This window comes from Ceratina calcarata, unplaced genomic scaffold (genome assembly GCF_001652005.2).
Source record: "Ceratina calcarata isolate Rehan_Ccalc_2016 unplaced genomic scaffold, ASM165200v1 scaffold289.2, whole genome shotgun sequence".
Taxonomy (NCBI): Eukaryota; Metazoa; Arthropoda; class Insecta; order Hymenoptera; family Apidae; genus Ceratina; species Ceratina calcarata.
The window spans coordinates 150106-176634 of record NW_017151272.1 but is presented as its reverse complement, the minus strand read 5'-3'; the positions used below and the strand labels follow the sequence as shown (position 1 = coordinate 176634).

Sequence of the window (26529 nt, the reverse complement as noted above, 5' to 3'; positions counted from 1 at the left end):
ACAACAATAACCGCGACGCGAGAGAGAGCACGAAAATGAGAGAAACGGCCGGCAACACGAGCCGGAGCGAAGGTTTAACGGCCGGCGCGACACGTACCGTCGCGTATTAACCGAAACGTAATCTCGGCGAAGATACGAGGACCGCGTGGGAAGGCCGGCGCACAGGGGCCAGGAGGGAAGGAGGTGCGATACACACTCGGGGGACGCGCTGGGACCAGGCACAAGGGGAAAAGGGCGAGGTAAAAACGTGTTGCGTTGCACCTCGAGGTTGATGCGAGCAGAGCGGTCTCGACTCCCTGTTCGTTACGTGCGTCGTATTTACCGCGGCAGCGACTCTCTGTGCGTCGCGTCGTCGTCCTCGTCGCGCGTTTTCCTCCTGTACTCTTCTTTCGTTTCTCTCGCGCTCCGTTTCGTTACTTATTGCGTGCACCGGATGCATAGTCCGCGCGCCACGTACCGACACGATGGTGGCCACGATGTTTTAGCAAGCGCGCGATCCTGCTGCTGCTGCTGCTGCTGCTTCTGCTTCTGGTGCTCCTGTTGTTGATGTTTCTTACTCGACTCCGTCTGCAGGTATACGCGAGTAACACGCGGAACAACGACCAGTACGGAACCACGACGACGGTCACGGCGTTGTTGCTGTTGCTCTCGTTCTATTTGTTGTTCGTATTGTCGACTCAGACGGTGCACGCGCCGGACGGCCATCGTGCCCGTGCGATTAGGTACCGAGCTGCGTGTTTCCGTATCTCGCCCCGTCTCCGATGGCTCGATGTGCTCTGCCTGAATGCTCGGTGCCGACTGCCGGTCACGGTGAGCTCGGGCGGGCGGCTCTCCCACGCGGCGACCAATCACGACCAAGGATTCACCGCCGCGGCGCCCCTCGCCGACGCGCCGCGTCGCCCCCACCCTCACCCCCCGCGAGGCCACGACCGGCCAGTCATGGCAGGCAAGGCGGCGAACCGACCCCACCCGAGGCCCAGCGAATTCACCCGAACTCATCCGGCGTCGTCGTCGACGTCGTCGGCGCGGTGGCGTCGAAGACGGCGACGTCGACGTTGCTTCCACCGTCAGAACCGCCACCGCTACCGCGGCTCCTGCTCGGCCTCTCGTTTTCCAACTGCACTGCGAGATGTTCCCTCTTCACCGCATCTGCCTTCAGATTTTCATTCCTGTATGAAACTGACGTTAAGATTAACTTGTACTGGTTATCAATAAAATATTGAAAAAGAATGCGAGGGTTTCATTGTTATCGTGTCGTAGAAAAGAGGCAGCGGATACTTCTCTGTTAGAAACTATTTGAACATATCTTTAACGTAACATCATGATTGATACGAGTTCTAAACTCATTCTAAACGTTATTTCCGATCAACTAATTAACAACACATCGCTTCCTTCCATTGCTCCCGATCGCATTGTTTATTTGTCTTCACTGTCTAATTATTAAGAAGCTCGTATCATTAAGTTAACAATAAGTACGTAGCAGTGGCGATCTTATCAGCCGGGAGTTCCTCGTTGGTTAATTAACCCAGACGGGAGAACGCACGATGTTACACACCGAATTTATGTGAACCTCGAACCTTGGAAACTATAATTTATCATAATTGAAGAGGTACGATGTTTCCGACAGCGCCGATGGCGAACTCCGTTCGAGCTCTCTGCTCCACTGTCTTTCTCGAATCGTGGAAACTCGTTTGCGAATTTTTCTGCGTTTCAAGGACTGCCATAAATTCAGTCCCGTACCCAGCTCTCTTTTCAACGAAACGATTCCACGTTTGATACCGTTTTTCGTGGCCAGCAAACTGGCGCCGGTAATCGTACGCTCCCTGTGTCCGTGTTACAATCGCTCAGACAGGTGCGCGTGATTTCTTTATAGCCGTGAGTCGACGATAATTTATGATAATGTATGCGCTCGCCACTGTCCTATTCGATTTCCGTGTTTAATTAAAATCGAAAGGAAAGGGACACCCTCATTAGCTGGGAACAAAACTGATTTCGTCACTGACTCAGAGCCACGGTTGAGAAATCGTTCGATCCGATCTGGTCATCTGATAGCGAAATTTTTAAGACAGATCGGATGACCTGCCACGAGAAAGATATAAACCGTTTGAAATGGCTAGCTCAATTTCTGATTATTTGCACGCGACCGTTATGTCGGTATTAATATGTTCAACCGTCAACAATCCCATTTATTAAGCTCCGCGTTAATTATTCCTCGGACACGGCTCCGTGCTCACGTGGTACCTGGATTAACGTGCTTGTAAATTTTCAACGGGATAAAGCTTATCAATGAATTGAGATTAGTGCACGGAGCTGTCGGTACTTTTAACTATATCGTGTATCACACTCGGTATTATACAATAAAAGTTATCTATTGATTGAGAAAAAAATATTGCAGAAGCATGAAAAGAATTCCTCTCTGATTTTCTTTGATCGATCGTAACGTATTTGTAATTATAATCTGTAGGGTTTTCAGTATAATTAGATTTAATGCCTTTGTAAAACGTCGAATCGTATTAAAAAATGTATGCATTCTAGATATTGATGTTTTTAGGATATTATTACGCCCATTGAATTGCTGATAAGGGGGTGGCATTACGATATCAAACATATATTTCCAATAAAATCGTATTTAATCATTGCGTCAATTAAAGCTTGATGCGGAATTCGCATGCTGCCATAAATGTAATTAATTGTCGTAGAATGTAATTGCTGATCGTTCATCCAATTAAACAAAGAATCTTTTGGACCGTAAATACGATACGATAAACATTGCATTGCAAAAGATTCTCGATTTTCGAATCGTCCAGTATTTCCATGTCGTTTTTTCCCGAAGAGAATTTAATCGATAAATAAATTTGTTTGCAACGTTCAGCGTAGGACGAGCAATTTAAATATCTGAAGTTGTATTATGGAGACATCTAGACAAGCTTCGACGTTCGATTTGAAATCCGCCGCGCTACGCTGGTACGAAGTCTTCCTGATATACCAACGTCTACCACCCACGCACTAACTAACGTGCAAATCTTTTTCAACAATTGCACGAAACAATCACAACATTCTAAACAAATTTCTTATTAATCACTTTCTCCTCGATTTAACTGATTTTACGTATAAACTTTAAAAAGTTTTCACCCTTGTTGATAATAGAGTTAGCATTTTTATTTTATCTCTCTCGCTGCCCTTTGTTCACGACTCTTTTTAAGCCGCTCGAAACTTTGAATTGCTACGCTGGTGTTATTAATTGAACCACAAGTAGACCGCCTGGACGACAAGAATTAGCCACCTTCCACTGTCTCTCAAATTTCGCGAGACGAATAATTACTTAATTTTGTGGGAACGAGGATACGGTCAATTGTTGCACAGTCCCCTTAAATGGCTCGTGAACTTAACGTGCAGTAATTTAATGAACGTAGTTCACAGCTGTTGTACAAGAATTTTGGACAGTGCCAATTAAAGTTTCGCGCTTCAAGTTCAAAAATCGTGTAGGATTAGATATCACGGGTTGGTGACATCAGATTCACCCTTGCACAAGGATTCGGAACTCGACTTTGAAAATTTGGCTGGTTGGTTTAGGATTAGATGTCATTGACCGGCGATACCGGTGAACGCGAGGAAGACGGCGTGCTCGCGACTGGAAGGAGCGAACTCCTATTCTTGTCGTCCGAGAACAGAGCTTCGTACTCGTACTCACCCATCATCATTACCACGGTCTTCACGATGGCCCTCCAGGGACTGCGAAACTGGTCGTTCCCATGGAACAAAACGGCGAAGCTGAACGCAAATCCGACAATCAGCCAGACGAACGCTAGGAGAAGCTGAAAGGAAATAAAAAGCTCCAGATGCACGTTGTTATAATCGCGAGGGAGGGTGACAGGGCCGGGAAGAAGGGGTAGGCAAGTGGGTCCTGATGGGAGCCCGTATCACCGGCCAGACATTTAGATTCTTGCTGCCGCTTCTTCTTCCAGCGCCACCACCCCTTTCGCTTTTCATTTCTAACGATATTCGCCGAAGGGAAGCGCGCGCTCGTACCTCCTTTCGTCGGGACTAAATGCGGATCACACAGACGGAATTAAAGAGAAAGAAACCCTCCCTCGATATTAAATCAGGGTTAACGTTGCCCCTGTTAAAACGACTCCCACCCGGAGGAAAAAACGGTGTTCCTACGTGTCTGCTTTTTATTCAAGCCCGTTTAACCGCGACGCAGCTTTAACGAGGGAAAATTGGGAGTTCTACCGTCAACGGGAATTCCTGCTCGTTACTTTATCTCTTCGAGCACGGTTCAGGAATCGTGCATTACACAGAATATGATACTGGTCTTCGGAACATTTATATCTTTCAATGCTAGCAGACTGACGACACGTACCAAAAAAAGTTCAATTCACCCCCTCACCATCGCGGTCGACAAATAGATCTAGAAAACTGTCTGACGAATCGATCAGACGAATGCTAGCCTAATTTCGTTCACGATTGCATTCTCGTAAGTGCGACACTTGCTCCGTTACTCGCGCATACTGCGAGTAGACGATGAATACACATGGTCAGCCCTGTACTTGAGTATGCACGTTCGATAACGATTCCGTCGACAATGGATAACGGGACCTGTTCGCGTCAGGGAGGAATACGACGACGTTGTCTCGAAGAAGTCGAAGACTCCGCAGTCGTGACCGTTACCAGCGTGGCGAACGCATACACCGCGATAACGGAAGCACTTTACTTCTCACCGCAAGTTCAGGTGCTCGGTATACACGTATACATCGTCGCGATACCAGTTTCGAGCTCGAGCTGACGCGACCTTAACACGGGTCCCTCGCGCGCGGACGCACACACATACGCGCGTCCTTAACACACGTTTGCTCGCTCAATCAACTGGAGAGAATCGCGTTACCTTGCAGAACGCGGGGCCCAGTACGCGCTTGACCACGCTACGGAGAGGATCTTCCGTTCATCGTAGCAGTTCTACACACGTCTCGCCATGCCCAATTGTCCGAAGTGCGACAAACCGGTCTATTTCGGCAAGTACTCTACTTTATTTCCTACTACGTACTTCGTTCCTCCCTCGTGCGCTCGCGTTCCAAGCAGACCCTTCACGTATCGTGATTTGAAACTGCATAATGAATCTGTTTGAATGAGATTCCAATTTTGTTTGATTACGTCAAACTCGTATCGGATGATTCAACGCATAAATAACATTGTCCAATCGATATTTATAAACGTTACTCAATTGTGTGTCATAGTTGGACAAATTGTAGCGAGACACAAAGTTGCTCCGATCAGAGTGACGGCACCAATGATGTCATTGCACGTCCTCGCGGTCCACCTTGACAAACATTATGTCAGCCTCGTTGCGTTACAGACGTGTAACGCCAACACTGGGTAACACGAGCCACGAGGAAGGAAATTTTATACACAGAAGGAAATAAACGGATCAGCGATTTGCCCGTCTGTCGACGTGAACTTGTGCGTACGTGTACGCTTCGTACGTGTTAAAAAGTATTTAGAGAATTTCTAATTGGAAACGTGCATAATACTTTGATCCCCGGCAATATGATAATGATTGATAACCAATCGGCGGTATTTTTATAACGCTGGAATATTCCGTATCGTTTCCGTTATAGTGATGATAATGCGTAATTACTCGTTTACGTCTGTAAAATTACGCGCATACGTACATAGTTCATTGTTACCCAGCCTTGAATACAAAGCGTTCTGTTGTCAACACGTCGTGAAATATCCAGTACGACTATCAGCACTTAGGTATTTACGAAAACGTAAACTGTGTGTCAGTAACCCGTTTTCGGTATTTAAAAATGAAAGTAGGAATTTCTACGCTACGTTATCCTACGACTCATTGACATGCGTAAATTTCCAAGTTGACACGCGTGGAGCAGCGGTGGAACAGCGGGCATTGTCGCCGACCTTCTTTCGCTTGTTTTCTCGGTTATCGTCGCGTTTTGCGAGGGGCCCCCGCGTTCCACGATAACGTTTTATCGTCGGCCAATCGGCGGGTCGTGCTTCCCCTTCGACGCGCAGATAATCGGATGGCCCGAGCTCCGTTAGTACTGTTAGTAGAACGATATTCGCCGCGTTCCCTTCGGGCGACTCGCTCGACGCTGCGCCCAGAGCCATTGCATTCAGTTCAGAGAGGTTCGCTTTTAATTGCGCGCTTCCTCTTCCGAGCGGCCTTTTAGACGTCCCGCTAAAGCACTATTAGCGCTGAAAGCGAATTTTTCTGAATACACCGACTACCGACGGCCACTACCATATGGGCTTTCAGATCGGGCCAAGTAGGCGTGCGAGAAATGGAGCCAACGGACGAATTAGAGGGACGACACTCTTTTCCTTGTATCGTCGAGAAATGTTTCAAAGGGCTGCCAGATAGAGAGGGAGGGTCGTTGCCCTCTAAACCGGTATCAGTTTTCGCGACTCACGTTTTTCCTTGATGCCCGTTACAAAATTTGAAGAGCTTCGATCAAATAGATTTGTTCTCCTCTTCGGCTTATGCCAAAATTCCGACCCTTCCTACTTCAGATTTGATTAATTGTCGTCACGTCGCTTCCTCGTCCCTTGGGTACGAAGTAAAAGTAACTTTTGAAGCTCGACCCTCTTTTTTTCGCTGTTCGAAGAGCCCTGCGTGGGCGGCGAGAGCAGAAAGCGAGGCCCGCGATGAAGGCACTCGTAGCTTTCTCCTCGCGTTTTCTTTGTTTCTACCCGAGCATTCTGTAGCAACGCTCGCTTCAAAGTACCGTAGAAGCTTTTTCGAGTCGTAAGGAACCCGCGGACCTTTGAGAAACCAAGAACCGCGGTGGCTTCCGTGTAAACTACGTTCAAACGAACTCGTGGCATTTGATAAGAAGGGCCAGCTCCTCCTCGTCTCGATTTTTACGAATGCTTGATGAGACTGTTCGCGGAACGAGATCTAGCCCTTTGCCGCCACGACAGGTGACTAATCTCGAGCGATTTCCGCGAGTGTCGCAAAGCAAGGCTACGTCTCTTGAATTCCTGCCCGATTTTGCGTGCCGTTGGTCAGTGACGGGAAGGTAGAAGCAGACACAAGAATTCTACGAGTCGTTCGCAGAGAAGCGACACAGAGTCCCTTTTTAATAATCGAATTTAATGAATCAATGCTATGTACTGTACGTCGGACTTTCAAAGGCGCACTGTGTCCGAATCGTATCTTCGACATTTGAGAACAGCATTAGGGCGATGATGTGCCACGAGCGAAGATACAAGAACGAACATTTCTTTTGCACTGGCAATTCAGTTCGTAGACAGAGCTCGGTAATCTGTACTGTCGAACAAAAAGTTTACGCAGCAATGGGTGGGACACAACGAAGAGGAAGTAGCAATAAAGTGTCCAGTGGGGAAAACAACGATAACGAGACGGGCTTCAGAGAGAGAGAGAGAAAGTATCGGGTAATAATAAGAAGAACAGAGTAGAAACAGGTTTGCAGAAGAATAGCTGGTGGCGAACGAAACTAAGGAAGAAGAAAAGAAGGAACCAGCTTGTTCTGCTCTCGACCCTCTCTAGTTTACGACGGGCATTGATAGGGAAGAGAGTTGCAACGAGAAGTTTTTCAGGGCATTTCCTGGGCAGGTCGCGAAGGCAGGGGGCGGCGGGTGGCAGATCGGCAGGTTTGAAAGACACGTCAAGAAGTACGGCGGCAGGAAGGGTGGATGGGTGGTCGGTTTGGGGTGGAGAACGGTCTACTGAGGAAATAAAGGGAAAGAAGAAAGAGAGAGGAGCATGGAAAGACAGCGGGGGATGATGTTCCAAGCCTATGCAATCAGCAGCCGCCGATTGTTTGGCGCCCGGGCGCAACGATCCGTGCACAGCACTGTCTGCCTTTTCGCGCTACCACTGCACAGCAGCAATGCCTGACGATTATGCACTCGCTTCTCCGCCGCCAGATAATTAGGAGTTAATTAACTAATGGCCCTTTATGCGTACCCTTCTTGCTCCACAGCCTCTCTTTCCTTCGTCCGTGCACCATTCTGCCAGCACGCCACCAGTCTCCTCCTTCGCCGACTTCTTTTTCCCTCGCTCTCGTCGGCTCTTCCGCGTTTCTCGTCTCTATCGCGTCTCTGTTCCTCGGTTCCCGACGTCGACCCCTTTAGACCCCTCCTCGTGTCTCTCCGCTCCTCGTCATTTTCCAATTCCCCTCGCTGGCACCAGCATTCTTTGTGCTCCTCCTTAGACGCGGAGGAACGTTTGAATGCCAACCACCGGTCCGCCACCGGCCCGTGGCTTTTTTGTCTTCCCCGCGAGGTTTGATATGTCGTAATGGCATGACGCACCGCGACGCACCGAAGAAAGAAAAGGCTACACTCGCTCCTCTGATTTCGCGGCCTTTTGTCAACCGAGACCGAGCCGTATACGCGTTCGACACAGGCCTTAAAAAATCCAAGTACCGCGGCTCTTCACGTGAATCTTCCTCCGCTAAGAGCAACACCGGTATCTACGTTCGACGCGACGCGTATACAGGAAAATCGTGCTACTTTCTCGATCCGGTTCATGTACAATGAACCAGCTCGCGGATTTCGATCGATCGACGCGCGGCATAAGAGCGGGCGACCAAGCCCGCAGTCGATTCTTTTCGTCTGGCTCGACCCTTCCCGTAGAATCACCGCGCGCAAATCGCACGTGGGAATTCGCGGCGCGACAATGCATCCGACGCGATATTTTGTAAAGCTTTGTCACGGGCCAAGACCCACAGGACTGTTCCCGGGTTCGCACCTCCGCTGAATGATTCTCGCCACCGGGAATAGGCCATTCAATTTCATAATTACGAAATTGCTAATGGAGCAGGCGTCGCCGCGACGACTCTCGTCCCGCCTGGGGATGCCTGTATGTATTCTGTCGAGGAGACGTGCAGCTGGTGCACGGTTTATTGTTCGCCACGATCGATCCGTTGCCTCTGAGATGACGATGCTCGTCAGGTTCCTCGGCACCCTTACCCTTTTCTCTTCGGTTCTGATTTTCGAGTCTTTAGTCATTTGATAAATAGACTGCGGATGTTTGTACACGCGTCCTTTATATTTTCTGCATATTCACTCTTCCCATAATTGCAAAATCAGGACTACATGCAAGTAGAAGTTGAATTTCTGTTGAACGCGCTCTTCATTTACGGATGTTAATTATTCAAAACACGAGTGTACAGATATCCGTCTTGCGCTCGTGGCTTCGATTACGCAAGAGGAAAGGTGCGTCGAGACAGGGAACAATTTCTCGACGCGATAATCTTTATCCGATTTCACCACTTGTTACATAATTCTTGTCGTTCGTAAGACCGTTTGTACGGTTTACAACTACCTAGTCGTGTTGATAAAAGTTCTTTCAGGCTTCTTTATTGAGAACGCAGCCATACATGGCTTTAACCAACTGGATTGAGGCCACGCAATATGTAGACCTGATCGAACGTGATAATTTCCGTTTCACTAAGTGAACTTTACGTCCCTATGGATGAAACTGATGTTTCGTCGTTTCGTCTGTCGCAGCTGAGAGGAAAACCTCTTTGGGGAAAGACTGGCACGGGTCCTGTTTACGGTGTGAGAAATGTAACAAGACCCTGACGCCGGGTAGCCACTCTGAACACGAAGGCAAACCTTATTGCAATCATCCGTGTTATTCTGCTCTGTTCGGCCCCGGAGGTGAGAGGCGAAAGCTTATTTAACGTTAGAACTGACAAACCGAAACAACGCCTTAAGCGACAGAACACATATTTGATACTTGATTCACTATTACGAAATCATAATGATGAGTATTGAATTGTTACAGGTTTCGGTCGAGGAGGTGCCGAGAGTTACGTTTACAAGAAATGAAGGATTCAGCTAGGGGCAATACAATACTTATCGTTTATCGAATTGCGTTACCTATAATGTAGAGACTACCTTCTAGATATTTAGATTATATAAATCCGAAGAGTTTTCGTAAGAATTACCAAGTTTATGATGATTACGTGGATTACTTATGACAATTAATTTTTTACAAGATCGTACGTGGGATGTATCAATAAAAATATAATAGTTCGTAGTTTGGGGGATCATTGAAAGATTCAAGATTAAAAGTTCATTATTGTAATTTTATACTTGGTATAATTTCCAATGAGTATATTTTGGAAATAACACCAAGCTAAGTTTAACCAGGTACGAGATTTGCTTTGAATGTCTAAAGAACACGTTTCCACAAGTTTGAACCATGTAAACCCTTTAAGAATGGAATTACTTTACGAAAATCTGATAGAGAATTGAATCAAATTGAATGGCTATGATTCTTAGAAGGTTAACTTTGAAATGTAGTAAAATAGTGTACCTTGAAATCACATGTTGATGTCGCAGTGGCCGATTGTCGACGATTACTAAATTTCACTGAATTTCACTGGAAACAAACAATTACACACTTAATTCAAAGTATTTTAAGGAGAATCTTTGACGAGGGACACGGTGCCGACGACAAGATTTGAAATACAATTGTATTACCAACATGCTCGAGTTGTGGCAGCACTTACCGGTGATGAATATAATTCAAAATGTCTTCGAAATAAACTAAATTCCTGTACTTATAATACATCAATCTAAACCAGCATGTACATTAAAGTTAGAAATCTAAGAATATCTGAGTCTCCTACATAAAGAAACGGCTATTGTTTGTAACAAATATTCATCGTTAAAGTTAAGCCACAAGACAAGTGCCTGAACGTTACAAATTAAACTAGATCGAGAGAGCAAGAACGAAATCATTTATTGGACTCTTACCTTTAACTTTAACTTGCGTTCATCAATATCGATTAATTGGAAGCTGAGATACGTTTAATTATCTGCATTCCATTAAGCACATCGTACAACACAATTTTCCTTCTCACTCAGATCTCCTCGTCACTGCTTCTTCCTACACAAGTTCGGACCTGTTCGCACTTCGGTTATGTAAGAGATGATGCTCTAAAATGGCTGCCTACACGAGTCCGGTAGGTGCTGCACCCAGCCGATGGCGTCGCGAACTAAATCGTACCTGTGACGACGTAGGAAGAGCCAAGCTGAAATCTCATTCATTGCGACAAATAAAGAAGTATTGTTCATTATTCAGAATTGAAACGTATCTCACGCACCGAGGAAAGTTTATTAAAAGTTTTATGGGACTTTGCGTCGCACGTAAATGTTGGCAATTTTTGACGCCCTCTGGAATATATTGCCACCGAGGTAAGAAACAGAGAGCAATACACTCGTCGGTGCTAAACCGACTGTATAACCTACATGTTACCGACGAATCATCGTTACATTATCGATGATAGTATCATAGGCAAAGTATACAATGCACTATTGTATATTTTTTATTCTTCTGTCTTCCTTGTCGGTGCTGAAATTGAAACTGCAGTTCAAAAGTACGTTAAAAGTTACTGTGACGTTGAGGTTAAGGACAAATCGATGGGAGACAGTGAAACGAGTTTCATATAAACCTCATATTTATTTAAAAAGGATGTACAGAGTTCTGTTTGCAAGTATCAACAGCGAGACTCGGCAAGAGCGGCGCACGGAACAAGAATATCACACGGTGACGAAACGATAGCGAAATGAAAGAAAATGGTAAGAAAATAACAACAATGAAATAGACAGAATCGTTTGTTGTTCGAATCGAGAAATCCTCGCAGCATTCAAGCCTCGATTTTTCATAACAAGTACGTATCTGATACTGACGATGAGAATACGATTTCGTTTGAATGCTGCGCGATGAAGTTATACCTGTTGCGGCGCATTTCTCATTTCGATATTATCATATCGTGTGCATTTCCCTTTTTATACTTTTTTCTAAAAACAGTTGCATCTTATAGAAGTTTGAAACGTTACCGCGATATTGCTCACTCCCTTTCTCTACCTCTATCGTTCGACAGATTTCTTTGGCAAAACTTATTACACATAGGTCGTCGTCGTCACTAATTAATAAATAATAAAGGCATTAAATAATGGTAATAATAATGTGATGATAATAATAGAAGAATAATTAGAATAATTAATAATAATAATAATAAACATGAGAATAATGGAAGGGAAATGTAGCGATAATAGCGGAGTAGAATAAAAAATAATAAAAAGAAAAATTCGTAATCATCGTCGTTATAGCAAATGGAATAACAGTACGCATTAGTCAATTACAATTCGCAATGAACGTCAGAACGAATTTACTTCACGTACACATGTAACAAATAAAAAATTCGAGAATTGAATAAGTCAAGTTCGTCTGACGTTCGGATCGATGAACAATCTGAGAATCTGTTGCGAGCATCGTCTCGGATCGACCGTAACGGTAATCGTTTCTATAAAATCAATAACAGTTTAAAGACGGATAAATCGTACGAATCCGCTGGAGATTCAAATAAACATATTCCGAAAGTCAAGTTTTAAAAGAACACGGTAAATGAAATAATAAATATAACAGGAAGCGATCTAACAGCGCGCGAATCATGCTGGAGAACATAATTCGTTAATTATGAGATAACTGTGATGCGAGCGAAATCGTGCTAGGAAACCCATTTCACGGTAGGTTCTCAAGCGAGACGGGTATATTTACGTGAATAATTAATTAAAACGCTTTGACATGTTCATTGCACTTTTCTCGAGGAGCGGATAACCCATTAATTAAAATGAAAACTTGTTCGCGCAGCAATCGCGATATTAAAAGAGAGTAATAAATAAATTGATAAAATTGTAAATTCGAATAAAGTCGCATACTCGCGCGGCGATAGCGACTGAGGCGCGCCTGCGTCGTCCAGTAGAGTTTGCGCTGTCATGGCGGTGGACACAGGCGCGTAAATTTCCTTATTAAGGTTACGAATTACCATTCTTTTCCGTTAACCGGCAAAGAAATTGCTAACACGTAACTTCTAATTAAAGTGGCCGCGCTCAGACGTTAATTACAGTCTCGTGATACGTTTCTTTCAACGTTCCGCTCGACGCGATGCCGGAAGCTAGGCTATTCACGCCGTTGTAGTGCGCGAAAATTCGTGACGCCGCTGTTCGGGATGCGAGAAACCGTCAAGGAAGTGTGTCTGGTTCGGCAAAAAGTGACGTGTTTCACGATGATCCGTGTGGAATTTCGACGATTTTCTTCGACGGTGACATCGTCCTAGACGACGTCACCATCGGCGAGAATCGGCCACAACGGTAAGTACGCTTCGCCTTTCACGCTTTCCCGATCTCGCATCGTTTTGTACATGCACACTAAGTACGTCGATCCTGCACGTTGCTCGCAAACACTTACGCACGATTTACAATCTAAAAAGTCGCATTCTCTTCTCGCCATAAAACTCTCTGCTGCCGTATTGTTGCCGTACCTTAGCTACGGGACGCACGCAATTCTTATTTCGGCAATCCGTCTGTGGTCTTTGGTTTCTACAAAAAATATATATAATATCCTTAACAGTAATGATCGTTACGTCGATTCCTGATTTGAAAAATCTCAATAAACTTATCCGTATAGCTACTATAATATATTTATGCACTTGTATCGTTAGGGGCTGGGGGTGTGTTATCGTCGTGCTTAATTGGGGAAAAAGAACGTGCCTTATCGGCCGGTTGACTCTCTGCCTCTGTTTTACACCGGTAATATATATATAATTATGTATAATTTTTTTTTCTTTGCTTTATATATATTTACAGTTTCTAACGTCGGCCACAACAAATGTGCCCAGCCGCGTGCGTTGTAACCAGCGTAGTACAGGGGAACATTTGGAGTGACGACCGATCGCGATTGTGTAGAAATTATGCTAACTGAGGATCGTTAAATTAAACTACCTACGATTATGCGCGCTCTACACGAGGAACCGAACACCGTCGGGTAACGCTCGCAGGCTGGTTCGCCTGTTCGCAGGAATCGACGGCGTGGCCCTTTCAATGTCGCTGGACCAGACACTCGTCGAGTCGTGCCATCCCGTTTCCCATCGGAGCTACAGTTTCTACCCGACACGGAGAGTCAGACAGGTAACGACCTTCTAATCTCAACGCACGCAAAACCTTGTCGCGATCGTCGACAGTGTCCGACGTTCGCCCGCGTCGTTTCACTGAGCGCTTGTAAAACAATGTTGATTATCCGATGGTTCAACCATCCTCGATTTCTTCCTATCCTTCCACGATCTTCGACGAGAACTTCCGGAAGCGTTGCGTAGTCGTTTTACGATACAATGTTGTGTACGCGTGTCTGGCCACGATTTTTGCGTATTCTCCGTAATGTTTCCTCCCATTACCACTGTCGCGATCATATCGTGATGATGACCGTCCACGTTTCACGCAATTAGAAAAGAGATCATTGCTTAATTACAGCGTGGCTCCTCGTGATATGGCGTCCGAACTCGTTGGTCGCAATCCCCAACTCCAGGAAGACTGCTCTGCCCGAAGTCGGTCTCCTGTACCACCGATTGATCAGGCGAGATAAAGATCCGTCGGCGTGGAAGCGTGATCTGGCTTCGTGCACGCGCTTCCGGTAGGCGAAGCTGCGCTCGCGCCGCTACTCGCCCTAGTCGCCGCCAAAGGCGAGCGACTCGCCACGTCCGTGCTGTTCTCTGGCCCTGCGTTGTTACATCCGCCGCCCTGCTGCGAATTCGTATGGGAAGACGCCAGCGTGTCCCCGTTGCAGTAATAGTACGTCGAGTCTGCGGAGTAAGGTAGGATTTCATTTACAAATTATGCTTTGCCATGGTAGTAACGTGTTTATGCATGCTGTGATATTGCGCATTATTCCTTGGCCAGTTTTAATTTCATCTGTTTATTAATTATTAAACCTGTTTGAACAGCTCGAAAGAGCTTAAAATGTGACGGCGAGCTTTAGTCGCGAGCCAATTTATGTAAAGATTTGATTTACGAACATACGTGCTTGCCACGGTATCAGCGAGCTTGCTTGTGCGTATTTGTTTGCACGTTGTTTTAATTTTGTCTAATCTTTAAGTACGACCCGTTGAACAGAATTGAGTCTTATATTACACAGTCGATTTTAGACAAAGATCCTAAAATGTGGCTGCGAGTTTTGGTTGCGAGATAGCATTCTAGAAAGGGGAAAAGTTCGGTCGTAAGACCGTAGCACTTACATACGCGTTACGTCACGTATAAGGAACGAGTCGAGAACGTATCGCGTGTCCGATAAAAAATCGTTTATTATTCCGTCCATTCTCGTGCGCCAAATATGCGCGCTCGGCCCGCGCATTTCACCTAGAGGGTATCGCGATCTAACAATAAGTACTGCAATCCATCCGTTGTGAAAGCCGAGAGCCGTGGCTACTTCAAAACCTGTCCACGATTCCGCAGGGTTTTTCGCCGGCCGATTCTTATCCGCGATATCTCGAAACGTAATAAAATAGCCGCGCGTTTCTTCAGTTTTAGAAAGTTAGATCCGATCGTAGCTCAGCTTTATTTTCCACAATTCTCGAGTACGGACAGAGCTAAGTCTGAGGGGCCGTTACCTCGATCGAATTAGCCTATCAATGAGTTAGTACTTGACATTTCGTTGACCCTAATCTAATCGGTACTCATACTCACTGTTTACTTACTGAGCAACCCGCTTGTCGCTGCTCCATACCCGTATCCGCTGTACGGCGCGCTCGAGTATTGAGAGTACGCCGCGCTGTACGCGTAGTCGCCACCACCTAAACAGACATCGATTACACGCGTGGTTAGACCATATTACATATCGTATACAGCGTATCGACATTACTCTATTTTTCCCGCGTCTCTAATCTCGCTCGCGAGAGAACGAGCGTATACCTTGCGAGCAAGTTAACGCGCGTTGGCAACGTTTCCCGTTTACCGCGTGGGCGTGACTTCCAAACCGCGAATCTGATAAGTCAGGGTCACCCTACAGCACCCTAGCTTACCCTTCGCAGCGCCCGGGGGTTGCCTATCTCTTTTCTGGTCGGTAAAATACGATAGCAGAGAAGGGTGTCTGCGTTTTGATACTCACCGGTAGCGTAGTGTCCGAAACTGGGGAGCATCGTCGAGTACGGTGGTATCGCAGACGCTACCTGGGGCTGAGAAACTGGCGGCTGCAAGACCGTCAGTCCGGGATCCCCTCCGGGAGTGTTGGGGGCCGCGGGGGTGGCGTTTGTCTCGTTCTGCAACGAAATCGGGGGACTCTGCTCGCCCCCGCCGGCCCCCACCCCGACATACGAAACTGCCACGGTACTGCTCTCTGCTATGGCCATGCACAACACAACACGACATTCGAGTCAAGCACTAGCTAACGATCAGCGCCTTACGTCTAAAGCTTAATTAAATTTGTCTCATTGGAGTTTGTCGGGCGGGATCGTGGGACACTTTTGGGAGGCAAGGGTAAAGTATCGTTGATAAAACGCGGTTTTTATGGAGATCAGCCGCAATTCTCGACAGGATAAATTGGTATCGCGTATAATGAATCTTCTCGACTTTCTTCTATAAAGAAATCGTGTCAATGAGCTGGAGAGGGTTGGACAATTAAGGATACACACTCTTATAATTAGTCGAACTCGTGTCAGATTCCAAATAATGAGATAACACGGACGTAGATATTAGTTGGCGTATTTCGCGATCGGCGATCTGGCCGTAAAAGAACTAAAGAGGTGGCGAACTCACCGGTGGTGTGGTAAGGAGACATGTTAGCCCCGTCCAATGTTTGGCTCAATTTTAGTTCTTGCATCGTCAGTGGAGCGAGCGGCGTCAAAGTACCACCTGCTATTAAGGGATCCCCATTTTTCCGTTATTGCGATTTTCGTATCGTTGGCTGCCGATCAAGGCGGAACGACGCATTTCCAGTTTTTGACAATTTCTCGCGAAACTTTATCCCGATCCGTGGAGATAAACTTGCCGTACAATTCGAAACGAAATCGAGGAAGAGTCAAATCGTCGTTGTCACGCCCTTCGAGCACACTTTCGTACAGTTGCTCGTAGGGGGTGAGCTGTATCCGCGTTGGATCAAGAATCCTCTATCGAACGCGTCCGGCTCGTCCATATTAACGGCGAGAGCCAGCAAGCCGTGGAATCGACTTGGCCCCGGTCGGGTCGTCCTTCAAAAATTCTTCGATCTCAGCCTCGAAGATCCCTGATTGAATTTCATGAGATGAAGCGGCCGTTACACGGCTCGCTTCGTCCATTCCGAAAAGAATTTCGCGGCGTGACCGAGTTGCTCGCAACACGTGCTACCACGGAGAAAGTTCGTCTCGGTTGTACCTGAACGTGTGTGTATGTACGTGCAAACTTCGGTTGCTTTTCAATGGCATTTCTGGAAGTACGCTGCGCCGTTGATCGACCGCCGTTAAACGTCGCGGACGAGACGAGGAGAATGGGAGAACAGAAGACGAACAGACGAAAGGTTAGAACGTTCGATTAGGCTTAATCAGACTCGTGAGACCGGTAGCGACTAGTTTGAGAGAAAGAACGGAACGAACGAGGTATCGTTCACCGGTGTACGCGCGGTGCGATCGAAAGTGAAGAGAAGAGACGAGATAAGTGGTGAATAGCTGAGTAGAAACCAAGAAACACACCCCTGAGTCGAGAACATCGAGAGGAGAGCCGGAGACCACCGAATGGAGCGTTCCGCCACCTCTTCTGGCACCGTAGCCGCTGCTCAGCACAGCTCATGCATTATTAAAGCCATGTATTTAGCCGATATGGGTATGCAAAGCAAGACGTAAGCCGCAATAATAAGCGTACAGGGAAGAGGGTGGCACAGGGAGGGACGAGGGTGGCACGGAAGAGGTGGGCAAATGGAGAGAAGGAATATCGTGGAAGGAAGGGAGACGATCGTGGTGGTTCGGTTGGTAGGTCGGCTAGGAAAGGGGCTTGGTACACGCCGGGTATTATATACAAGAGGTTGTGGTGCACACGCTGTCCGGGATTTTGTGCGAAAGGAGGAGGGTGACAGAAAGGACAAGGGTGGTGCCGGGGGATGAACAGAGAGAGAACGAGTCGCTCACCTATGGTGCCCCCTATGGGCGGGGTGTACAGATGAGGAGTTTGCGCTTGCGTCATCGTGCTGATGGTGCCCAGGGAGTCGTACAGCTCGGCGGAGGTGGCAATCGCGTTCCCGGGGAATCCTCCGTGTTCGTAGTAACCTCCGCCTCCACCACCTCCGCCGGTTCCAGAGCCGTTCGTATTGCCGCCGGTTCCACCGCCGGTTCCAGAGCCGTTCGTGTTACCGCCGCTCGCACCGCCGCCGCCGAGCTCGCTCAGGAGTTTGTGCTCGTCCTTGATGCTCCATTTACTCGACCACAGCTGCAACAGAAGCCGGATGCTCGAGGCAAAGTTCGAGTGTCGGGCAGAACGGGCTACTTGTTCGCCGGATACGCGAAAGGGACGGAACTTGACGACCCGACGTCTCGAATTCTCGTAGATCGTCACCGTCGTCGTCGTCGTCGTCGTCGAGAAATCTCTTCTACTATAACGTCAAAGATACATACGTTCGAGTACAGTTGGTCGCCGTTGTAGTTGCTTCTCTGTCTCTTTAAGTCCTCCTCGGGGTGGTCGTTCAGGTCTCGGTTGTCGTCTGCAATTAAACCAACATCTGCATTGCGGTCTCTCGTACATGTATATCTGTTATCATCGTAAGCGATTGACGAATCGGAAGAAACATTTGGGGACATCCCCGAATTGGGACCCGATACGATCGGTCTCGCACACGACTCAGCGTCGATGTGTCCATGTCGGGGAGCATACGTGGCCGCGCGTATTACCCACGAATCAAGACACAAATTAAACGTGGCCGCGCGAAACTAAATTGAATCTGTCGGACGGGTTGAACGGTGGCCCTGTGCAGAGAGACCGTGTATGGCATTGATAGATAGAGAAACAATTTCGATTCCATTATATGTCTTTATTATCTCCCGGCCATCCCGGCGGTTTAATATAGAAACGAGCACGTGGGACGAGTGCCGGTACATCGGTGGGTGGTTGGACGGCGCGTGGGGTGCTCGGGCATACGCTGGTATACCCTTTTAGTGAGGACCGCGGGGGTGCGGTGGACAGGGAAGGAGGATGAAACTGACCAACGATTCCGACCTGCCAGTGGAAGGGGTGCGGGAGTTCGTGGGGGGTAGATGGTCCAGCGTTCGGGTATCTCGAATAATTAAATGACCATCCGAGGGTAGATGGGTGGAGTACGTAGCATAGGGCTCGTTAAACCTCCCTGTCAAGTTGTGATTGTCCGGCCGGCCGACGGTCCCGACCATTCGACCGGCAGGGTTTGTTCCTGGACCGCTATAAAACCCCCGTTTCAAACACGGTACCGTGGGCTTCCATGAACTTGCTTGAATTTTACGATTCGATCGGCCGAGTTAATCGTGTACTCTCCCACTCTCTCTCTCTCTCGCTCGTCTTTCCATCGCTGTGTTCTGTGCTCCCGCAGCGGAGCCTGGTTTTCGTGTAACGTTGCACACTCGGATTTCATTAGAGTTCAGAGGATTCGTTTAAAACGGAACGTTTAATCGAACGTCTTCGTCGTTAGGTGATTTTCGAACGACCGCGGAGAGAGTGGAGATCGAAGCTAGCTATAAATTCGTCGGACGCGCCGACCGATTATGCTGTCTAATGCAAATCCTTGTAACTTCTGCAAAATTACGGTCACTGGTCCTCGACAGATTTGACAGTGGTTGAGTTATGGCGGAAGGAAGGTCAGCGTTTCTCCCCCCGAAAAGAGCAGTAAATCGAATAATTCGATTGATGCCCGCGAGGGCAGAAGCGTACGTATGGACGCGAGATGGACAGAGAAGCAGAGAGTGAGAGAGAGAGAGAGTGGCCGCGTTATTCGAAAGCAATTGAGTCAATGTTAAGCAATACAATACACGGGTAATAATGGGCTCTGGGGTGAATCTGGTCCCGGTGCGTGTCCCCTACGCTCGAATATAGGGTCGGACAACGCCGGCCTTTTGGATTTCTGCATGGGGCAGAAGCGCGCAGATGTAACGCGACAACAAACAGCCCCGATAGATCGCAACGCTTCCCTCGAGAGATTCTTCGTAAATTCGTAATAAGCCCCGGGGATACTTCGATTCCATTGGTACCGTCTTAGGCCTCTCCGTCGACTAACGGCTGTCGATACGTGATTTTAGAAGCTGTTATCTTTCCCATGCTTAGGCCGGTTCAAAGAAACCGAGGCCTCTGCATTCCGCGGATAATGCCGTATATTAAAATACTTGAACTGGAATCTGAGAATGGCATCCCGATCTGAAAAATCCGGATTCCCTTCCTCATATTCTTCGCATTACCGTTTCCATGCTGTTTCGCGAACAAACGTAGAACGTCCACAAATTGAGCTTACCGATGCTATCAATTGCCGCGCGCAAAAACGTATACAAATCTGTGGTCTACCGATCGTTTATCTCCGTTGGAAAAAAAAAAATGAAAAGCACATGTCGCGACGAGACGGTCCCGATTCCTTTTTGCCGGATCACACAATGTGTCCGACGTTCACCGCAGTCGCGGCGGTGTATATCTATCGCTCGTTGAAATTCCAGCCGGTTAAGAGGCGCGGTGCTCGTGAGAATGGCTGCGATGATCTCCCCGGAGGACAGGGAGACTAATGTGTCGTTGCCGAGGGATAGAAGCCGCTGTGGTCTGTGAAGTTTATAATCTAATACGCGTACCCTCGCCGGCCGCAAAACACTGAGTGCTCTCGCCGCGGACGCGACCACTTTTGCGACCGCATATCGCCGCTCTCATAATCCGATTATATCGAATTACTCGCGTACCATCGACGCGAGCTACGCACCAATCGATACGCGTGTCCATCTCTCTGTAGCCGTGGGACTGTCGTCTACCACAGGTGCTCCTCTATTTTTCAACGTTGCATACCGAAACTCATGCGTCGAGCTCGTCACCTCGCGGCTCTTTCGTTCAGATTTTTCCCAGTGTTTTTGAACGCTGGCAAAATTCGAGCGATTGTCCCTGGACGTTGGCTCGTTCTTCCGACTAGATTTTAGTCCGTTAGTCACGGGGGTTGAAACGATTCGACCCGGTCCGGAAAGAAGTCCACCGCGGCGTGTTCGCACCTCTTCTTTGGAGGATCGAAAGTTTCTCTACGCGTCGCGAGCAACGGCGGTCACGTGTCGCCCCGCGGCACGTGTCGGGAATATTTCGGGACGCGTTATTCACGCAACGACAGCAGAATGAATCGCGGCACGTGCCGCTCGACGTTTGACTGATACCGTGCGTGTAGCTAATCTTGGTCGGCCCGTGGTACCACTCGAGATCGCGAACGAATGACCGGACGCTGGTCGGGATATGTTTGAATATATTCATAATTGGCGATCGAGATCTAATCGTGCGACGTTGTCTCACGAAAGAAACGCGGCTTCGTGAAGGATGAACTTGCAAATTAACAAGCTATCATTATACTACTCGTCATTTGAACTTCTCTCTTACCGACGGTTCGAACGAGGCGAAACTCGCACTGATCTAACCGATATCTCGTTTCTTGCCGAGCTTTATATAACCTCTTCGGTCAGGAATCGCGAGTGAAATGTAGCCGCGACGCCTTGCGCGATCCGATCTGACGTTTACATAAGCTCCTCGATTATTTTTTCGAATCGCGAGTGTTTCTCGATTCGAGCTCTCTTTACCCGCGCGCGCGCGGTACACGAATCGGTGGAGTCATCGCTAGGCGAGTAATCGCGGGTCGCGGGATCATCGACATCGTAGAATCCAATGACTCACCGTCGTCGGTGCGTTTTCTCTTGATACTGTTGCCGTTCGGGTCCTGATGGTGCGCCGGGATTCCCAGGATGCCGCTGATGCTGTAAGCGTTGGGAGCGGTCGCCGCCGGGTGACCCGCTGCCGTTGCAGGTGCATGGGCTATCACCGACACGGAACCGCCCGATCCCGGCTGACCTTGTTGCTGGCCTTGCTGCTGCTGCGCCTGCTGTTGCTGGTGCGCGTGCTTCGCCTTCTCCGCCGCTTTGTTCCTCACGATTCTGCGGGACAATAGGCAACATTTATTTAGACACAGGCCAACAGAGTTAGTATTGCATAATGTAATGGAAGCAAATATCAGATCTGATACGTTTAGCAAATGGTAAATGATATGAATTTATCAGAGTCCTGAAAGCAAGGTTGTGGTATTCGCGATTGAACGGGGAAGACAGTCAGTAAATTTTGAAGAGTAATGTACGTTCGACGTTTCCGCATTTTTCATTGGATAACTAGAAATTATGAGATACCGATCCAGAGGTTCAGGATGATTAATTACGATTACGCGGGTCAGTTCGCGCACGGTCATTCCTCAGTCTTTACCTACCGCGCACTCCCGGTACACGGCGCGCCGCTGTCATTGCGATCGGTCAGGGTATATGTGTGCTCACAGTAACAACGCGTATCGTTCACCATTGTTCCGGACAGGCCTCGTCGGAGCGCCTCCGCCTTCGATATAGAATAGCTACGTGACTCTGCGGAACGGTCGCGTATCATAATCGCATCAAGGAGTCCGCAGACATCAGGCAGCTATAACGAAGTGTATCTTCCCTCCTCCTTCCTCTTGCGCCTTCCGGACCGTGCACCGACCGCTTATTATCCATGATATATTGTGCGTGCGGTTTCAATGGTCAGCCAGTCCACCCGACGTCGGTATCAATTATCCTCGCGAATATTCGTGGCGCAACGTTGTTAATCTCGCCGTTGTACCGCTCGTTACCGCGCGCGCACGCTTCGCGGAAGAAGCTTGGCGCGAATCGGCCCCAGGGGCGTCGATCGGCTACGCCCTTTCGAGTTTCATCGCGAAACGGAAGTGTCAATCGCGTTCGCATGGTAGAAAAGTTCTTCTTGTTTCGAAATCTCGTTATCAACGGTTGACCAGCGTATCAATCGGTATCCCGCGTTGGAAAGGCATCGCGGCATAATGGGCGGGCGGTTTCGCGCGGTAATGGGCGACCGTGTAATGGATCGGCATTAAGTCGTCCGTTTCTGGCGTGGATGTGTTTGTGGGCTAGGTAATCGTGGGGGTGCGAGCTACGGCGATCAATCAGATGACACCTGTTGCCCGATCTCCCTGGTTCGTTCGCCACCTTCGCCAATTCGCAACAATTAGCAACGATCCTTATCAGTTAGGCTCTGGGCCGGCGTCGGCTGCGAGACCGTGTCCCTTCGCTCTTCCATCGATGATGTATCCATCCCAATTAAGGAGGAACGTGCAAGCGTCAAAGATACTAATTTCTTTGTTCAAGCTTCATCTGAATCATAAATGATCAACTTTCCCTCCGTTCGTTGCAACGCAGCGTTAATGATTCGGTCGTTGTTTTAATTACTCGAACGCGAAGGACTTTGATTGAACGATGGAAATCGGCGAGGCGGCTTCCGCGAAACGCGGAGGGCCGCGGTATAATGAGCGCGATCGACGATCTAATATGCGCAACGACGCCGAGGCGTCCGTACAACAGGTGCAGATTTTATCGGCGCACAGATGGTGCGAACCGTTTCCGTGCGAGGTCCGAGCGAACGGGAGATTTTTCGTTGAAATCCACAGTCGTGCGCGTTTTCCTATCTGCTAATTAGCATCGTACTCGCCGCTCGTTCGTTATCGATGCATTCGTAAGTATCAACGACCGTTAGCGTTGCATGATTTATATAACTCAGCGAAATTTATTCCGTGCACGCGAATCAGTTTTTGTTCTCTGGTAAAAATATTGTTTCCATCGAACGTCGGGAAGTTGAGAAGATTTTTGAAATAGAAGGGTATCGATTCTTTGGGGAGATACAAGCCGGGAAAGTCCTTTATGGACTGATGGGAATGAAGTTTGTACGACAGTGTTTCCCCTTTCTCGTTCGATTCTCCATTCTCCCTGTTCTTTTATCTTGAAAATGATTGTTTAACAAAATTCCATGCCCCTCGTGCATCACTGTCACGTGAAAGGTTTATTAATCCAATCGGATGTTCGATCATAAAATCGTGAGTAACGATTTCTCAACATGGTTCCGCGGCCCCGTCGGCTAGCAGGAAAGAGGGTGAAACTGTCGCTACTGGAAAATCACATGGCGGTTTCCATTCAAGGGAGGGACGGGATGTATAGAAGCTCGCCAATCTTTCGCGGTGGCGAACAAGGAGGGAAGCACGTTTCCTTCCCTCGACGTTCTCCGTCGCTCTCGCCGCGGAGAAACCAGAGGTGGCGTCTGGAGGAAGGCCGAGCAGAATTATGAGGGTAGACCGTGTCGAGGGTGCCACGTGGGAAGAAGCTATGCCTCCCTTGGCGCCATCAGATCGTTCCCCAACGGCCACTCCTGAACTAAACTGCTCGACTATCTGGCCCGAACTGCCACCAATCGCCCCTGCGAACTTTTCCTTGGCTATCGTTCCGAATCTCTTCCGAGCACTACTTAAATCGTGTTTAGTCAAACAAATGGAAAATCATCCGATATAAGATATCCCGGCGATTGTACAAAGTTGATTCGTGAGCGACTGTTTACGTCGACGCCAGAATCCGACACGAATTATCGTGGATCTCGTAGCGTGAACGGTGGTGTACGAAGGGTAAGTCGATACTTTAAGACACTCTTCGGTCCCATACCTTTCCCAACGTAAAATCGTAGAGACGTTCCGAGAATAGGAGGCAGAATAGTTCGGGAACGATGGCGGAGGGATGAGGGCTCAGCCGTGGCACGGCTCTGGAACCACAAACTTTAATGTTGGCATTACTTTTATGCGCGACTTTATGCCAAGTATCCCATCAAATATATGACCCGGGCTGCTCCTGCACGCTTCCCGCGAGGGCGAGCACCTCTGTAACCTTCCTACTTCTCACCCCTACCGCTCTATACACTCCACCAACCCCCGTTCGTACGCGCGGGTAAATTATTGCGAATAAAACTTTATACTCAAATTACCTCTACGCCAACTTTATCGCATTTCGCCGGCAAACTCACCCCTTCTGATCTTCCTCCGCGGTTCTCTTATCAACCCTCGCCACCTCTAGGCGGACTTGAATTTCCTATCCGAAATTAATTTATATAATTAATTAAATAAAAGCTCGATATTTTTTATAGGAAATATTGACAGTCGATGAGATTTTTTATGGGTTTCGTTAATGAAAGATTTGCGAGTAATGCGATTTCGTCATTGACATCGAAACAATGCCGAGCAAGTTGGTGGATTATAGCTAAGTCGCAAGGGGCTGAGAAGTTGTTACGCTCGATTATTATGCTCCGCGGTGGATTTCGGGTGGGTTTTCGAGGATCTAGCGTAGTCTCCTTCGTGGGCAGATGCTCGAGCGTGCGGCATCGGAACGGAACACCTCCCCTTTCTCTTTAACCCGAAGTCAAGTAGAAAGAGAGAGGGAACGAGGCGAGAGGAAGATGGACACGGAGGAAAGAGAGAGAGAATCGCAGAGAACTGTTTCGTCGAGCTGTAGACACAATACGGGACTCGCTCCACGGCCATTGTACGCCCTTCAGAGGCGCACAATAGCTGGAAAAGGTGTACCCTGATATTCCACCACCTCTCGAGAGGCTGTAATATACCCCGGGAGCGTGCTGTACTTGCCATTTCTCTCTCTCTCTCTCTTTCTCTCTGTATAATACGGTGTGATTCTTGAACAAAAGCTACGGCGGAGGAAGCGGGGTTTACCGTTTCTGCAGCAGTGTTATCTTTCGCGGCGGGCTTAATTATTTTTGCCGCTCTTTTCGCCGCAATCCTGATTTCCAACTTGATACACCAAAACGTTCTCCTATATCGCTTCTACTTGTTCAAAGAACATTCTCTCCTCGAAGTGTTTTTACACACAGCATCGACGCAAGAACGATCACGAAATTCTCGTGAACTCAGGTATAGATTAAAGCAGAGCACTGTACCCTATTACCGCCGTAGTCAGTTTGATGAAGTGTCCCCCTGGCTGGTACCGGGGACGAGTATATTATTATATCTGGGGACGTAGTTCGCATTGTCAAACAGCAGCTGCCTGCTCCGTACACACAACTATATTAACTGTGACAGCGTACTACCACGTACGCTCGTCATGGTGTCTGTATACGTATTAACGCGTACACCGGTGGAACGGTGGCCGTGTTTGCGTGTTTGTTTGCGATGTCGTCGCTTCGAGCGACAAAAGCCGCTCTTCCGACAATGATACAGGCGAGTCAACAGTCACGAGGATCCTCTAAGCACAATGTAACACGCGATTTATAATATATCGTCTCGGCGGCGACACCTTCTCAACCCCTGGGTTGAGGATATAGGTCTATCTACGTGCCATTATGCGCTCTCGAGGGCCGGAGATTTATGCGAGATCCCCCGGACTCGGAACGATCCACGGATCGGGTCCTATGAAGTTGTCGATCCTTCAAATTCTTCCGGCGCTTGCCCATTTGCATCGAGATGCAAATTTCAAGGTTCACGTTAGGGATGACTCGTCGGTTAACTTTCGTCGTTACAATGACTCAAAGTAGCCTACTTTTCTGTCTATTAGAGGCCGTATGATATCGGATTACTAAGTATTATCAGATTAGCAATTCCATTTTTCTCCCTTTAGTCATTTTTGTTCATCTTCACGATATACCTTCCTTAAGGATGTATTGGCTATACAGTCAATCCCAAAAGTTTATGCA

At 47.9% G+C, this 26529-nt stretch overlaps 2 protein-coding genes across 10 annotated transcripts in view; one reads left to right on the top strand and one right to left on the bottom strand.

The window, feature by feature from the left end:
• Positions 1 to 4717: 4717 nt before the first annotated feature.
• On the top strand, positions 4718 to 10728 carry LOC108623704 (cysteine-rich protein 1). Its single transcript, XM_018022399.2, has 3 exons — positions 4718 to 5012; positions 9496 to 9648; positions 9776 to 10728. Exons 1-3 carry the CDS (start codon positions 4973 to 4975, stop codon positions 9817 to 9819), a joined length of 237 nt encoding a protein of 78 aa, XP_017877888.1. The 5' UTR covers positions 4718 to 4972; the 3' UTR covers positions 9820 to 10728.
• Positions 10729 to 11438: 710 nt separating this feature from the next.
• The window catches only part of sv (paired box protein shaven), a 98479-nt gene continuing 83388 nt past the window's right edge, over positions 11439 to 26529 (bottom strand). For 3 of the 9 annotated variants that reach the window (XM_018022405.2, XM_026812560.1, XM_026812563.1), the window contains 7 exons: positions 21658 to 21914; positions 18408 to 18493; positions 17925 to 18222; positions 16585 to 16683; positions 15938 to 16168; positions 15528 to 15623; positions 11439 to 14636 (listed from right to left, as the gene is read on the bottom strand). In XM_018022405.2, coding sequence (XP_017877894.1) covers positions 14407 to 14636; positions 15528 to 15623; positions 15938 to 16168; positions 16585 to 16683; positions 17925 to 18222; positions 18408 to 18493; positions 21658 to 21914 — 1297 coding nt within the window. In that variant the 3' untranslated portion in view covers positions 11439 to 14406. Of the gene's footprint in view, positions 14637 to 15516; positions 15624 to 15937; positions 16169 to 16584; positions 16684 to 17924; positions 18223 to 18407; positions 18494 to 21657; positions 21915 to 26529 lie in introns of all 9 variants that reach the window. The other 6 variants (XM_026812558.1, XM_026812559.1, XM_026812564.1 and 3 more) reach the window with 6 other exon arrangements.

Excerpts from the sequence above, each read along its gene's own strand:
- LOC108623704 (XM_018022399.2), top strand. The coding sequence starts at position 4,973 with ATGCCCAATTGTCCGAAGTGCGACAAACCGGTCTATTTCG. Across the intron at positions 5,013-9,495 it reads CGACAAACCGGTCTATTTCG|CTGAGAGGAAAACCTCTTTG; the intron begins GCAAGTACTCTA and ends CGTCTGTCGCAG. Across the intron at positions 9,649-9,775 it reads TGCTCTGTTCGGCCCCGGAG|GTTTCGGTCGAGGAGGTGCC; the intron begins GTGAGAGGCGAA and ends GAATTGTTACAG.